Source organism: Phyllostomus discolor, chromosome 6 (assembly GCF_004126475.2).
Source record: "Phyllostomus discolor isolate MPI-MPIP mPhyDis1 chromosome 6, mPhyDis1.pri.v3, whole genome shotgun sequence".
Lineage (NCBI taxonomy): Eukaryota > Metazoa > Chordata > Mammalia > Chiroptera > Phyllostomidae > Phyllostomus > Phyllostomus discolor.
The window spans coordinates 110,642,067-110,657,431 of NC_040908.2; the positions used below are offsets into that span (position 1 = coordinate 110,642,067).

The 15,365-nt window shown below is 37.2% G+C and overlaps 1 protein-coding gene across 9 annotated transcripts in view; it reads left to right on the forward strand.

The window, feature by feature from the left end:
- DLG2 (discs large MAGUK scaffold protein 2) overlaps positions 1-15,365 on the forward strand; it is a 1,904,207-nt gene that overhangs the window by 234,887 nt on the left and 1,653,955 nt on the right. For 7 of the 9 annotated variants that reach the window (XM_036030125.1, XM_036030122.1, XM_036030121.1 and 4 more), the window contains one exon: positions 11,599-11,744. In XM_036030125.1, coding sequence (XP_035886018.1) covers positions 11,599-11,744 — 146 coding nt within the window. Of the gene's footprint in view, positions 1-7,433; positions 7,439-11,598; positions 11,745-15,365 lie in introns of all 9 variants that reach the window. The other 2 variants (XM_036030135.1, XM_036030129.1) reach the window with 1 other exon arrangement.

A 15,365-nucleotide genomic window follows, 5' to 3' on the forward strand; every position in this document is an offset into this window, starting at 1 on the left:
TGGGTCTAGTAGTGCTTAGTTGTCTTTAACATCATTTGAAACAATTTTGTTAGATTGTATTGTGACAGCTGCCATATCAGCTTACCTTCTAAAAAAACTTATCAAAATTGGTGGATTTTTTTGTGTAGCCATTTTAATACTGAAGGTAGAAGAAAATATGCATTTTTTGCATATTATGCTTTATTATTTCAAGAAAAGTAAAAATGCAACTGAAATGCAAAAAATTTTTGTGCAGTGTATAGAGAAGGTGCTATGACTGATTGAACATGTCAAAAGTGGTTTGTGAAGTTTTGCATTGGAGATTTATCACTGGATGATGCTCCATGGTCAGGTAGACCAGTTGAACTGCATAGCAATCAAATCCAGACATTAATTGAGAGCAATCAACATTATACCATATGAGAGACAGCCAACATACTCAAAATGTCCAAATCAATAAAGTGACTGCTGAAAATGAAAAATGTGTCTTTTATTTTATGGAAAAACCATACAGACTTTTTCGCAAACCCAATACTTATTGCTTCAAATGTCTGTACTCTTTACTGTGCTGAAAGAAATGACTCCTAGTTAAGTGTGTTTTGTGTTCAAATTTCCAACCTTTAATGAGTCCTCTTGTGTACACAGCATTGTTCAATGGTGACGCATTAATCAAAAATATAGGAGTAGCATTTATTATTTCTACATAACTGTTCAACTGTTTGAAGTACGTATACATATAAATTTTTTAGGTGAACAAATGGAAGCTTTGAGAAGTTAAATGACTTGCTAAAAGTCACACATTGAGTAAGCACAGAGCCAGGGCAGGGTCTGTGTGTCTGACTTCAGTACCTGTGCTTTAACTTCTAGGTTCTTCTACGACCTCACTTATGCTCTGCTTATTAACTTCTTCCATCACATTCTGCACTTCATACATTGTTCTTCTTTGATTTTTTTTCCTCTAGGTGTTTCTTACCAATGTTACTGAATATTTCTCAATTTAATACTTACCCCTAACATCTCCTAGTTATGTTACCATTTTTAAAAACTATATTTGATATATTTCCTAACCTATGAAAAAGTTGCTAGAATAGGACAAGGACCTCCAATATATTTAATTTACCTAGACTTACAAATTATTCACATCTTGCCCTATTTGACTTATCATTATCTATATATGTGTGTGTTTTTTCTCTCTGTATACATATACATACATATGTGCATACATACATGTATTTATTATTAACAAACAATTTGAGAGTGAGTTGGGGACATCAGGCTCCTTTATCAGTAAATATTTCAATGTATATTTGCCAAAAACAAGAATATTTTCTCTCTTTCTGTGCAGTTATCAAAGTTAGGAAATTTAACATTAATACAATACTATTATCTAATGTACAGTCCATGGTCAGTTTCAGCAGTTGTCTCCAAATTATCTTTTATAGATATATTTCCCCAGTCCAAGACCTACCCAGGACCACACATTATATTTAATTGTCATGCCTCTTTTTAAGTTTAGTCAATTTATTTTTGGAGAGAGAGAAAGGGGAAGGAGAAAGAGAGGGAGAGAAACATTGATTTGTGAGAGAAACATCGATAGGTTGCCTCTCTCACACCCCCAACCGGGACCTGGCTCCAAACTAAGCCTTGTGCCCTGAAAGGCAATCAAACCAGTAACCTTTTGCTTTGTGGGACAAACCACTGAGACGCTGGTCAGGGCATGTCATGCTGATTTAGTTCCCTTTAATCTGCAATACTTCACCAGCCTTTTTCTTGATATTGACATTTTTGGAGACTGCAGGCCAAGTATTTGGAGGATTCTCCTATAATTTGGTTTTGTTTGATGTTTCCTCATGATTAGATTCAGTTTATGCATTTTTGGAGGGAATATCACAGAAGTGAAGCTGTGTTAATTTTGGTGCATGGTAACAGGATGCTGCTACTGAAAGTTTGTTTTAATTTATAGGAAGATACTGTAAAACTATGTAACATTGTGTTCCTTGTCAAATTTTTACCTACTAGTTGCAGTGTCCATTGGTGATTTTCTAATTCCACCATTCCTTCTATATTTATTACCATATTTTGCCATGTATAATGCTTACTTTTTGTCCAGTTTTTGATGGAAAAATAAGGATGTGCATTATACATTGGTAGTAGTAATTCCATATCCATATAAATATTTTTAATTCTTTTATTTATGCTTACATATTAAAAGCATAACCCTAAAAAGCAGTATCGGTATTCATATGCAAAAAAATATCCTGGGATATGATAATCAGTTATGTTGAACTTATGATGAACTTGCAACGAAAGCAGTTTCAGCCTGCAATTCAATGAAAGGAAAGGAAGAGTGAGGTATTGTGATCCACAGAGTAAGACAGATGATGCCGATTGTCATCCACTTGATAAGATAGGTGATGCCGACTTCATTACCTCAGGGTGAACAGCATGACATTTCACACAGTTTAAGTGGGGGAAATTATTGGGAAAATCCCTTGGAAAATATCAAAATGGTTTTCATTCACTGCAAACTTTATGCTAAAAGTTATTAAATATGCTAAAAAGCATGGCAACAGAGCCACTGAGGGACACTTTGGACCTCCTACCACAGGGAGTGCCATCAGATTGTGGGGCGACAGGAAGAAAGCTTCTTTGGAGGCCAAGACAAAAGAAGGCAGTGCGAGGGAGGCCTCCAAAGTGGCTGGAGGTGGAGTGGGAGGTGAAGACTGGGATTCTGGAGCAGAGTCAGACTAAAATCTCTCTTTTGACCAAGATGATACAAGAAGAAGGCAAAAGGACTGCGTGAGAAAAAAACATTGATGATTTCTCAGGGATACCTACCTCGTGCTTTAACTTTATGAAGAGAGAAGGTTCGAGTATGGGGACATGAACAAAACTTGCCCACAAACTTCCAGTAGCCTATGAGATCAAGTTCTGGAATTTCATTTTAATGTTATAAATCTTTGAAAGACTTACAGTTTTGAGCTGCCCCAAATCGCCAATATGGTGTGGTCCCACTCTCATCTGATGTGCCATCCGACAGAACTGAGGACACCAAAGGAGTAAAGACCATGGCTGTTAAAACGAGTGGTCAGGAGAAAACACTTTTCACTGTTGGTCGAGCCTGTTGTGCAGATGGGACAAAGCTACTACCCATGATCAGCTTTACAAGAAAAATGTTTCTGAAAGAAAAGATTCTAAGTGGAGTTATTGTCCATGTGCATGAAAAAGGATGGATGAATGAAGACGGCATGAAAAGCTGGTTTAACAAAGTCTGGTCAGGAAGGCCTGGAGGATTACTTGAAATGCCAGCTTTGCTTGTTTTGGATCACGCCAAAGCCCATGTTATACAAAGTGCAAAAGCAATCGCAGTGGACTTGAAAACCCAACTTGCTGTGATACCTGGTGGGCCAACTAGCCAAACGCAACCTCTTGATGTGTCAGTAAACAAGCCCTTTAAGGCCTTAATGAAGAAAGAGGGGACACAGTCAGCTGATAATGACTTAGCGCCTACAGGCAGGATCAAGAAAACATCCACTGCCCAGGTTTGTGACTGGATCCTAAGGTCGTGAAATGGTATCAAGAAAGAAGTGACTGTGAAATCATTTAAAAAAATGTGGCATCAGCAGTGCCATGGATGGAACTGAGGATGACGAAATTTCCTGGGATGAGGAGAGTGACTCTTCAGAAGACACTGGTACTGTAGAAATTAAAGAAGATGATACTTCTGATATTGACAGTGACAAAGAGTTCTTGGCCTTCTATGATGCATAAACACCATAAATTTGTTTCTGGGACATAAAATTTCTCATACCTTATATATGTTCTTGTGTTTTGTAATGATGTGTTACATAAAATTTCTTGTACTATAATATGTTCAAAAGTAAATGCTAAAATTCCTTTATAATACAAAAAATAAGTATCTAAATGTAAATGAATAATTGAATTAAAAAATTAAAATGAGTTTTTTCCTGAAAGTTTAGGCCAAAAATGTGGGTACATATTATACATGGCAAAATATGGTAGTTGGAGTTCTGCTACAGAAGAGCTTTCTCTTTTCCTCCATTTAATCACTCATTTATTTATGTCAGAATGGACTCCTGGAATCTTGTTTTATTCACTAGCTGATAACCTATTACTATTATTAATTTATTTTAATGCTCAAATTGACCTCGAGTTGGTCAGTAGGAGCCTTTTCAAGCTGGCTTTTATGTCCTTTTGATGTGGGCCTGTGATTTTTCAGTACTTCTAAATTTCTGGTGCAACAGAATGGCCCAGGTTCATCTTATAATTTTCGTGTTCTAGTCCTGGGATGAGCCTTCCTCCAAAAAGCCCTGGTTCCTTCTACTAGAGGAAAGTGTTTTGAAAACAAGATTTTCTCCCTCATCCCTTTTCACCTCCCTCTCTCCTTTCCTTTCTGCATCCTCTGTTTCCTCCTTTTCTTCCCCTACCTCCCTTTCTTTTTTTCCCTCCTCCCTTCTTCCTCTTTGTGCTTTATCCAAGCATAGAAGAAGCCTAATCATATCAGACATTGTGGAAATTTGCTTGAAACTTTTGTGTATAAGCATTTCCTCATTCTCTTGTCTTCACTTTTCAATACTTATTAGGTCTGGTCACATATTCATACTTGGACTCTGGGTTTCCCACTAATCCCTGCTTTGGTTTAGCCTCTTTTGTTCTCTAATTTGATACTTGATTTGTACCTACCACTAACCTTGCTTTCACTCTCTATTCTTGGCTGTGAAGTTTAATTTATATTTTCTTTTCATCCACATTTAACTATAACCCATCCTCATATTCAACTTCATCCTTCTAGTCCCAGGTAGCATCCTTTAAGAAACTGGTCTGGCTGCCATTGTTCACTGTCAGACCCCTTCCTCACATATAGCATAACAACCCAGTGATGTGGGTTACCCCACATGGGTGAACACTTAAGGCTCAGCCCCTCACTATATAACAGGTACATCAAGGCAAAAAGAATGGCCCAAATGAAAGAACAGATCAAAGCTCCAGAAAAAATACAACTAAGTGATGAAGAGGTAGCCAACTTATCAGATGCACAGTTCAAAACACTGGTAATCAGTATGCTCACAGAATTGCTTGAATTTGGTTGCAAATTAGATGAAAAAAATGAAGGCTACACTAAGTGAAATAAAGGAAAATGTACAGGCAACCAATAGTGATGGGAAGGAAACTGGGACTCAAATAAATGGGATGGACCAGAAGAAAGAAAGAAACATTCAATCAGAAAAGAATGAAGAATAGGAATTCAAAAAAATGAGAGGCTTAGGAACCTCCAGGACATCTTTAAATGATCCAACATATGAATTATAGGGGCACCAGAAGGAGAAGAGGAAGAGCAACAAGTGGAAAACTTATTTGAACAAATAATAAAGGAGAACTTCTCCAATCCGGCAAAGGAAATAGACTTCCAGGAAGTCCAGGAAGCTCAGAGAGTCCCAAAGAATTTGGACTCAAAGAGGAACACACCAAGGCACATTATAATTACATTAGCCAAGGTAAAAATGAAGGAGAGAATCCTAGAAGCAGCAAGAGATAAGGACAGTTACCTACAAAGGAGTTCCCATCAGACTCTCAGCTGATTTCTCAAAAGAGTCCTTACAGGCAAGAAGGGGCTGGAATGAAGTATTCCAAATCATGAAAGGCAGGGACCTACACCCCAGATTGCTCTATCCAGCAAAGCTTTCATTTAGAATGGAAGGACAGATAAAGTGCTTCTCAGATAAGGTCAAGTTAAAAGAGTTCATCATCACCAAGACCTTATTATATGAAATGTTAAAGGGACTTATCTAAGAAAAAGAAGGTAAAAAATATGAACAGTAAAAAGACAACAATCTCACAGCTATTAACAACTGAACCTAAAAAAAAATGTAAGCAACTAGAACAGGAACAGAACCACAGAAATGGAGATCACATAGAAGGTTAGCAACAGGGGAGTGGGAGGAGGAGAGAGGGGGAAAAGTTACAGAGAATAAGTAGCATAGATGGTAGGTAGAAAATAGACAGGGGAGGGTAAAAATAGTATGAGAAATGTAGAAGCTAAAAAACTTATATGTATGACACATGGATGTGAACTAAAGAGGGGGAATGTGGGTGGGAGGGGTGTGCAGGGTGGAGGGGAGTGAGGGGGGAAAATAGGACAACTATAATAGCATAATCAATAAAATGTATTAAAAACAAAAAAATAATAATAAAGTGAGGAAACTAAAAAAGAAAAGAAACTGGTATGGGCTGGAGGTCTAAGATTAGGATACTTGCTATACTGCTAACATTTTTATTGGGGGTTCTGTTTCTGTGCATCAGTGGTTAGTAGTCGGACTCAAATGGACCAGGGCAATGATTTTTGTTTTTGCTTTGCAAAAGGTAAAGAATGGAATTTGGATGCAGTGTAAGGAAGTTGGATATGAGCACTTATCTGGCTCACCAAACAGAAACAGGTGTTCAAGAAAGGCTAATGGAATACAAAAACTGTACTGTGTAACAGCTTTAAATATTTCAAGAAAACTGTGTTACACTGTTCAGGTGAATTCATAATCAGGTATGTGGTGTGGGAAACTTTACAGAGAACAAGAGGTGCTAGAAGAAACATAAGGCATATGTTTTACAAGAAGGCTCACTGACAAAGATTACCATTTCTTTATTGAGGTTGTAAGATAAAAACTCTCAGTTGATTTCAGTGAATCAGCTGAGGGTTTAAACAGCTTTGGTGAGTTTTAGCCACAATTCCCACTGCCCCCCCGCCCCGCCCCACCACACACACGTGAACTATCAGGAGTACGCTCCAAAGATGTTTCTGATTTGCAGTGGGGAGAGGTGACTCCCCATCATACTGTCCTTAACAACATGAAGGCTGGCATGGGAGGAAGCGAGAAGAGCCTTTCCTCAGTCACTTCTATTCCAGCCGGTGAGTTAATGGATAAAAATGTGTACAAATATGTTAAGCATTCTGCACTCTGGATACTTTTTTGTTTTATTGTTGTTAAGTAGATAATTGCAGGTCAATTTGTGAGTCATACAAGAAAAGCATTTCATGACTTGAGTCACATTTTTAAAATTTAATTCAAGTCATGTAAAAGGATACCATTTTTCCGTCACTCACCATATTCACAATTTGTTTGATGAATTCTGGTCATTTAAAAAAAATCAAATCTTAATCAAATGAAAAATGATTCACCACTTCTGAGGATATCAAAAAAATTTCTCAGATGCTGAAAGGCATATCTCTCAGAGGAACTCGAAGGGTCTTTTGAGGAAATAGCGCCACATTGAAATAGCACGGCATGTCATGTTGCCCCTGCTTGGAAGCAGATGAAGTATTTTGAGTATATGAGTTTTTATGGCTGTGCTTAAAGAGACACTTCTACTTATTATGGGTTCCCTTTATCATGCTCTGTGACATTTGAAGACCCAGATGTGTCAGAATCATCATTATGAAGGCCAGGTCTCATCTTTACAATGTAGATTAAAATAAAAGAGAGAGATTGGACTGAATAAGGACTGTCTCAGACATCACTGAGAAGCTGATTTTTTTTCTGTTTTAATGTGTCTAAGGCAAATAGTGAAATATAGCTCCTTTTAATTGAGTTTCCAGCTAACTGAATCTGAATAAGTTTAGCCAATAACATTGTAGTTATTATTATTGTTCAGTCAATGGGAAGACTTCTGCTGGCAATTTGCTTCTCTTACTGGGATTTTTTCACCCCACCCTTACTCTGAAGATAAAGAGGACTGTAAGAACTCAGGAGAGGATGTTTGAAATGGGAGTATAAAGCCTTAGGTTCTATCTTCAGAGGCGTTATTTCTTAGGTTCGGTGTTGCTGGTGGATCATTGACATCACTTGAGAGCCTGTTAGAACTGCAGAGACTCAGGTCCTGCTCCTGACCTTAATTATAATTTGCATTTTAACAAGATCCCCAGGTGATTTAGATTCATGTGTACATTGGAGTTTGAGAAGCACTCATCTGTAAATTTGACAATAATTTATAAAGTATTTAAAAAAACATTTGTGAGGTCAAAATGGGTATGTCTAAGAAGTTAAAGAGTTTATTTTGAATATATGCTCAGAGGTAGCAAAACTTTTTCATGTGAGGGAGGAAGGTGCAAAATAAAAAGTGCTAGCAGTGTGGCCAAAGCAAGAACACATAAAAACATAGTCCAAATAATATGCAGGTTGAGTGTGAAGAGATTTGACTTTGCTAATGATTTTTCTTCTATTTGAGTATTCAATAGAGAATGCAAATAAACTAAAATTAGCAAGCATCCATTGTGCTAACTAAATATAAAAAATGATGCTAGATAGTAGAGAATACATGGAAAGCTAGGACAATTTACTCATTTTTAAGGGCCTTGTCTGGTACTTCAAAATTACTTACTGAATTGAAATGTTGAATGGAGGGTAGTTAGGAGAACACCAGCTTCTCATGTGAAGTAGAACAGAAGTAACTCTTAAATAGATATGAGTGATACTTTGTGGGACTAGGAGGAAAGAAGCAGCATTGCCCATCTCCCCCCATAACTCCCTACACAAACATTTTTTCCTTTTTCATGGTAACAGTGTGGGTGTTCTTACTCTCACACATGTCCTACTCAACTGAACTGAGTTTTAGTAAGAATAATTCCATGATGATGACATTTCATACTTAGATCTGTGACTCCAAATATTCTTTTTAGGAAGACAGTGCTGAGACTAGGCACTGAAGGAAAAGTAGGGTTTCTATGTGTCGAAATGCCATCTGGGTGTGGGGGAGAGGTTGCACAAGAGATACTGAGGGCCTCTGGAGCTCTGGCAGTAGAAATGGACAGAAAGCGCTGATTTTTGTGGTGGTGGGGATGTGAGAGGGCATCAAAAGAAGATGCTTGGAAAGTGATGAACAGATATATGTCAGGCATTAAAAAATAATGCTGATTAGGTCTCACCTATAAGTGAATGCCTGCCATATATCTGCTCATTGCTTTCTAAGCATCTCAAACAAGCAAGCAAACTATAACCAGAGACATTGAAATTAAGAACAAGCTGACAGTAACCAGAGGGGAGGTAGCAAGGGAAAATGGGGGGGAAAGGGGGAAGGGTTGTCAAGGATGTGTAAGGACACACAGCCAAAGCCAAAGGCATGTAGGATTGAGGGTGGGAGGTGGGGATGACTGTGGTGGGGTGAGCACTGGGGGGAAAATGGAGACAACTGTACTTGAACAATAAAAAAATAATAATAATGCTAACTAACCAGAAGTAAACTTTAACATTGGTCAGAGAATTGTCTTCATATTGAAGTAATCTTTGACTTAATTAAGATTACCTTCTTCCTCTCTAGAAGTTGCTTAGGCAGGGAGAATAAGTAGGCGGAGTTAAATAGACTGAGCACTTCATCAGATTTGGGGTTGTAAGTTAATGAAGATTTTCAAATTTAATAGCAAAATGCTGTCCAAGTGCATTTTTCTAAATGTGATCAAGTCACCGCTATTTATTATGTTTCAGGGTATAACTTAGTATGCATCCTTAAAATAAGTATGATAAATGTGCTTCTATTTCTAAATAATTTATATACCTAATATTTCAAAATTTTCCAATTTGAGAATGTTGCTTAGTAAACAGTATTTATATCCTTAAAATTGATGTAAAGAAATCTTGAAATTTGACTATTTTCAAGAATTATATTTCTTATTTTTAGAAGTTACATTTCTTTCCCCCATTCTGCCTGTTTATCCTTACTACATTCTTGTTTTTGCTTATCTTTGTGATCGTGTCCATCACTTCTTTAACATTTTACATAGTTCTATACCGTATGTCAGAAAATTTGAAATGTAACAATAACTGGTCACTTAACCTAAAGTTGTTGTTCCTGCTGAATTTTATCCACATAAAGACGTCTTGTTTTTTTGGTTGATGATCTTTGATTGTGAGCTCATTCCTCATTCCTAATCAATGAGCATCCTTCAGCCTTAAGATTTACTTTAGAAAACATTTTCTTTTGCTGCTGCCAGTAGCCAGTGGGAAGCCACTGACACAGAATTACTTCAGCATCCCTTGGGGATCTCAACTCAATGTGAAAGTTCAAGGGCTTGCTTCCTTACTTCTACTTACTGGTATAAGGTCCATTATGCTGATAGCTGTTTTGCCATTGGTACCTGCCCTTAGAACAATTCCATCCCTTTTGTCTGTTCACACTACTATTACTTCAATTTCCTAGCTATGCTGATCTCAGCTCAGGGTGTGTGTGTGTGTGTGTGTGTAAGATTTGTCTCAGAGACTTACACCATCTGCTGCAGCATCGGTAATGCTTCAAAGCATGCATCCTGTCCAATCCAGTGCCTCATTAATCTTCAGGGCATTTAGCCATAGTGTCAGAAGCAGATGTCCTCAAAATCACATTTCATATATTTTTAATCCATTTACATCGTAAACCTGAAGATGGATTTAGGAAAGCATTCATTTTGGGGGTTATTTGGGCAGGTTTGTAACAGTGATTATGCAACGTCTTTTAAAAAGACAATTAAAAATAACCTACTTATTTCAGAGTAGTTTTAATGCTTATAGAAAGGTTGAAAAAATAGTAGAGAGCATTCCAATGTATCCCACACTGTTTTCCCTATTGCAGGGGTGTCAAACTCATTTTCACCGGGGGCCACATCAGCCTTGCAGTTGCCTTCAAAAGGGCCAAATGTAATTTTAGGACTGTATACATGTAACTACTCCTTAACTATGGGCAAGGAGCTTGGCGCTGCCGTTGGGTAGAAGCAAGGTGCTGGGCCAGTTAAAACAAGGTGGAGGGCCGGATTTGGCCCATGGGCCTTGTGTTTGCCACCTGTGCCCTATTGCATCTCATACGTTGCTGAAGGCAGTAGGAGAAAAAGCTGATGGCCTGAAAGTGAGTGGAGTCTGTAAAAACAAAGACAAAGAAACTATACACTAGCATTCTGCATTTGTAATATGGTTAGCTTCTTTTGTTGCATTCTTCATTTCATCTTCCCTGGAATTCCCTGACCTCCTAAATAATTTTTAAAAAAAGCCTACATTAAGGTTTCCTCTTTGTGCTATAAAGTTCTATAGGTTTTAACAAATGCTTCATGCTAGGTGTTCACCATTGAGTATAATTACAGATTATTTTTATCACCCTGTGCTTTACCTAGTCAATCTTCCTCTCCTGACCCAGAACCTCTAGCAATCACTGATTATTGTACTGTCTGTAGTTTTGTTTTTTCCAAAATATTGTAAAAATGGAATTGTACAATGAAAAATGTAGCCTTTTAACTTAGCAATATACATTTAAGACTCATTCATATTTTGCATGGCTTGATAGCTCTTTCCTTCTTATTGCTAAATAGTAGTCAGTCATATGGATTTACCATTTTGTTTATCCACTCAACAATTGAAAGCCATCTTGGTTGTTTCCACTTTGTGCAGCTGTGAATAAAGCTGCTATAAGACTTCTCATGCAGACAAAAATGCAATTTTCAGGATTTCCTCTATTTTTATTATTTTTCTTTGGGATACATATTTACATACTCATTTTAATCGGCATAATTTTCCACATACACATGCATGCACAAGATATTTATGAGGTGCTACATGACATTTTGATTCTTCCCTTACATTTTCTTCACAGATATTCAAGAATTTTATGAGGTGACATTGCTGAATTCTCAAAAAAGTTGTGAGCAGAAAATAGAAGAAGCCAATCAAGTTGTACAGAAGTGGGAGAAGACATCCTTTCTTGCTTCATGCCATGATAACCTCCAAAAGTCTACAGAGGTATATAACTGAGGCTTCTGAAAGAACTAAATACCATAGTTTGCTGGGTGTAACGTGTATCCACATTCAGTGCACATCATACACAGGATTATTATACCCATGGTGTATAACCATGGGTATAAGCATTATACCCATATATAATGCACATTCTTATTTTTCCTTCAAAAATTTGGGCAAAAAAGTATACATTCTACACAGCAAAATATGATTAATAGTATGACGTATGCCAGCAAAGAATAATATGCATTGTTAACAAATGGCAATACTAATGCTAGAAATGTAGTTATAGCTTAATGTTAATGTTATTCTGAATGAAATGGTTTATTGAGACACATGCTGGCCAGAAAATGGCCAGGCCCTGAGGCGTGCAGCCTGAGCCAGCAGGGCTGGATGGAGAAGACAGACATGCCCACTGTCGGGGAGTTGATGGAGCTCTTTCATACAATGAGTTTGGGGAAAAGAGGTACAAGTTGTTTTGAAAGAATTTATATTGGCTGTAAATAAGGGGGTTGACGGGGAAATGTGAAGCACAGAAAGTTGTGGGATAAGCAAATAGTCCGTAAGGAAACTGTGTTTGATACATCTGGATTGGTTGTGGGCAGCAACCCAGAATGTGCCAGTATAAGCAAACTGTGGTGGTATCTGGTGGTTGGCTGATTTTCCTAGGTAGCTATCTGGGTATTGATTCAACGTGGCAACATACATTCAGGAATGTGAGCAGTTTTTGTTGGTTTTGGTTTATGACTGTTAACTGATGGGCTTCCCTTGTCTCTTGATCCCATATGGCCTGCTGTAATTTAATTAAGGACATTTCAGAATTTTTAAAAAGTGTTTTTAGGCAATTTCTACATGCATAGTCCCACACATATATCTCATTTTACACAAATAATCAAGTGTATACTTTTTATTCTCAAGGCAGTTCTATTGTTTTTAACTCTTCCATTTTTGCCTATCTCCTCTTTTACTCACTTTCTGCTTATGCTGCATTAGTTCTGCCTTCCTCACGTACAAGGCAACTCATCTCAACAACTTAACATGTTTAATCCTTCTGCACTCAAATTCATATAATGTGTTTTCATGTATAAACTATATACATGTATATGGGAGATATATATACATACACACAGAATTGTGAAAAGTAATTGTTTCTCAAAAAATGTTCCTATTACATGAAGCTTTCTTCAGATTGTCTGGTATAGCTTTGATTTGTCCTTCTGATGGATGTGTAATATTATAGTGTGGGTATATCATAATTTATTCATTCTTTTCTAGATAGGAATTTACTGTTTCTAGTCTTCTGCCATTATGATTAATGCTGCAATCTGCTAATTGCATGTACATCCTAATTTACTGACACTTTTATTCTATAGAATAGATTCTCAGGGTGGCATTATTGGCTCCAAGGGTATGCATACTTAATCTGAATAAGTGTTGCCAGACTGATTTCACCTTTCACATTTCCACTGTCAATGCATGTTGGTGCAATTTGACCTCACATCCATTCCAGCAATAGGTGTTGCTGCTCTTCTGTCTTGCCAGAAAATTTAATTGGTTTATGAACAGATGCCAGCAATATGAGGATGAGTGATGAAAAAAATCCACACAGGATGCTAGCCATTTATTTTTCAATGTCAGAATCAGGATAAGTGAAAGAGAGTTAATGTAATGTGGGGTTTCCTACATGTGATGTTAATGTTTTAAGAAACTCTGTATTATGCATCTTAAAATCTCTTGCTTAAGAGGACCTCAGCCTATGGTGATTTAAACATTAGCCATTTATGTCCAAAAAACATCAGAGCATGAATGCACACTAAAGCCGATTATGTGCTGCTGAAGATAGTCTGATTGCTCTTCCTTAATGGGCTATATGAGGCAAAGAGTCAGTCTAGCAGGTCTTTGTTGAAGATGATAGTGGGCCCAGGAGAAAAGTATCTTTTACTTGGATCTCAGCGTACTGAGTCAGGACAATGGAGGATCTTGTCCTGCAGGGGTTGGCTTTCCATAGTCAAAGTTTGAAAATTGAGTTCAAATTAAGTTGTTGCTAAAATGGTCTATGTGAAGAACAGTATTGAGAAATGGAGCCAAAATGTAGTTCATAATTAGAAAAACTTACAATAAGGAACAACAGCCTGGGTAGATTCAAACAATGTAGTGCAAATGTTTGTAAGTTTTTAAATTCTCACCTGCGTCCCTTCTTTTGAGCAGACTAAGTTTATTTAAAACAGCTGGGAAGGGCATGTAAGCTCTTTAATAGCAGCAATTGTAAATCTTCCTTATCTCTGATTCCTCTGTATCCGCCAAAGTGTTCATCACATAATAGGTTCAAGAAATGTTGAATAAGAAAGAAGTCCCTGTAAGCATTCTCTAGTTTCCAACTTCATTCTGGCCTCTGGGCTCCTTGCCTATCCCATTCTGTTTCTGTTTTTCTGGTCTCTTAGCTGTGTCTCCCCAGGATGCCAACTTAAATGCAGAAGAAACTGGTGTGCCTCAGGTAGTCAAAGCTGGCAAAGGATGTAAGTATTTTATCCTCTGAAGCAATGACAAATGATATTCTTATGTGACTGGTATATTAGCTCTAGAAACAGAAGTTTCAAAAACACTTAAGGCTATGGATGTACCACTGGGATATCACTTTCTAATGGGTTATATTATGCTAGTACATTTATTTAAAAATTTTTATTAAGACATTCATAGTTTTAAAAAAATCTTTGATAATGCTGGAAAATGCAACAGGAAGTATAGAGTTACAACTGTACTTTATTTGTATGAGGCAAAAGTTAAGATTAGTGGTTGAAATAATGGCTTTATTTTATGGGTTCAGGTTTTAACTTGGTGTTCTCTATTTTTTTTTTTGGTTGTTGTTAGTAGAGTCAGTTCAATTTCTTGAATTATATTGTCAATGTAAAGACAAATCATGGTAGCATAAGAATGAAAATTCAGGGCAAATAATCATTGGATTTGGTGTTTTCAAAACATGTAGGTATCAAATGGTGTCTGGCTGCAAGATTTCAGTGATATTTTAATGCCAAGGAAGTGTCTGTCACCCCCAGTAGAAGGCTGCACAAGAAAAGGCACTCTTATACACTGAGTGTCTAGATGCCTGGGACAGGGGCATCTTAAGAACTATCATGCTAAATAGAAATTTTAGTTTTATTTTTCTGTAAACCAAAAAGATCTTACTATTAAACTTTGAACCTTTCAAGAGGCAAAAGCATAATTTTAGTCACTTGGGTTTTCTCAAAGCATTTTTGTTCTACTCTTAATCATTCCCTCATTTTCCCTACACCATTGTTTTTTTTTACCCCTCAGAAGAAATTCCCTGATTACCTATATCCTGCACAGCATCTCACTGAAAACAGATACATTGTGTAATATTGTCCATCATTGTGCTGAGGACAGTGCCTCAGTGACTATTAATGGGTTGAATGAGGTTGGAGGGGGAGATATATAGAGAAGCATCATGGTCATCAATGAGCTTCCATTACAAGACCATTCCTATTGGGGCATTTCCTTTCTAATCTTCAGGAGCCATTGCTCTTATGTTGATATTTGCAGCTGAGAAGCATGCATTTTTACCGGGTCTCTAGCTGCAAGTTCTACTCTACCATATGTTCTTCCTCC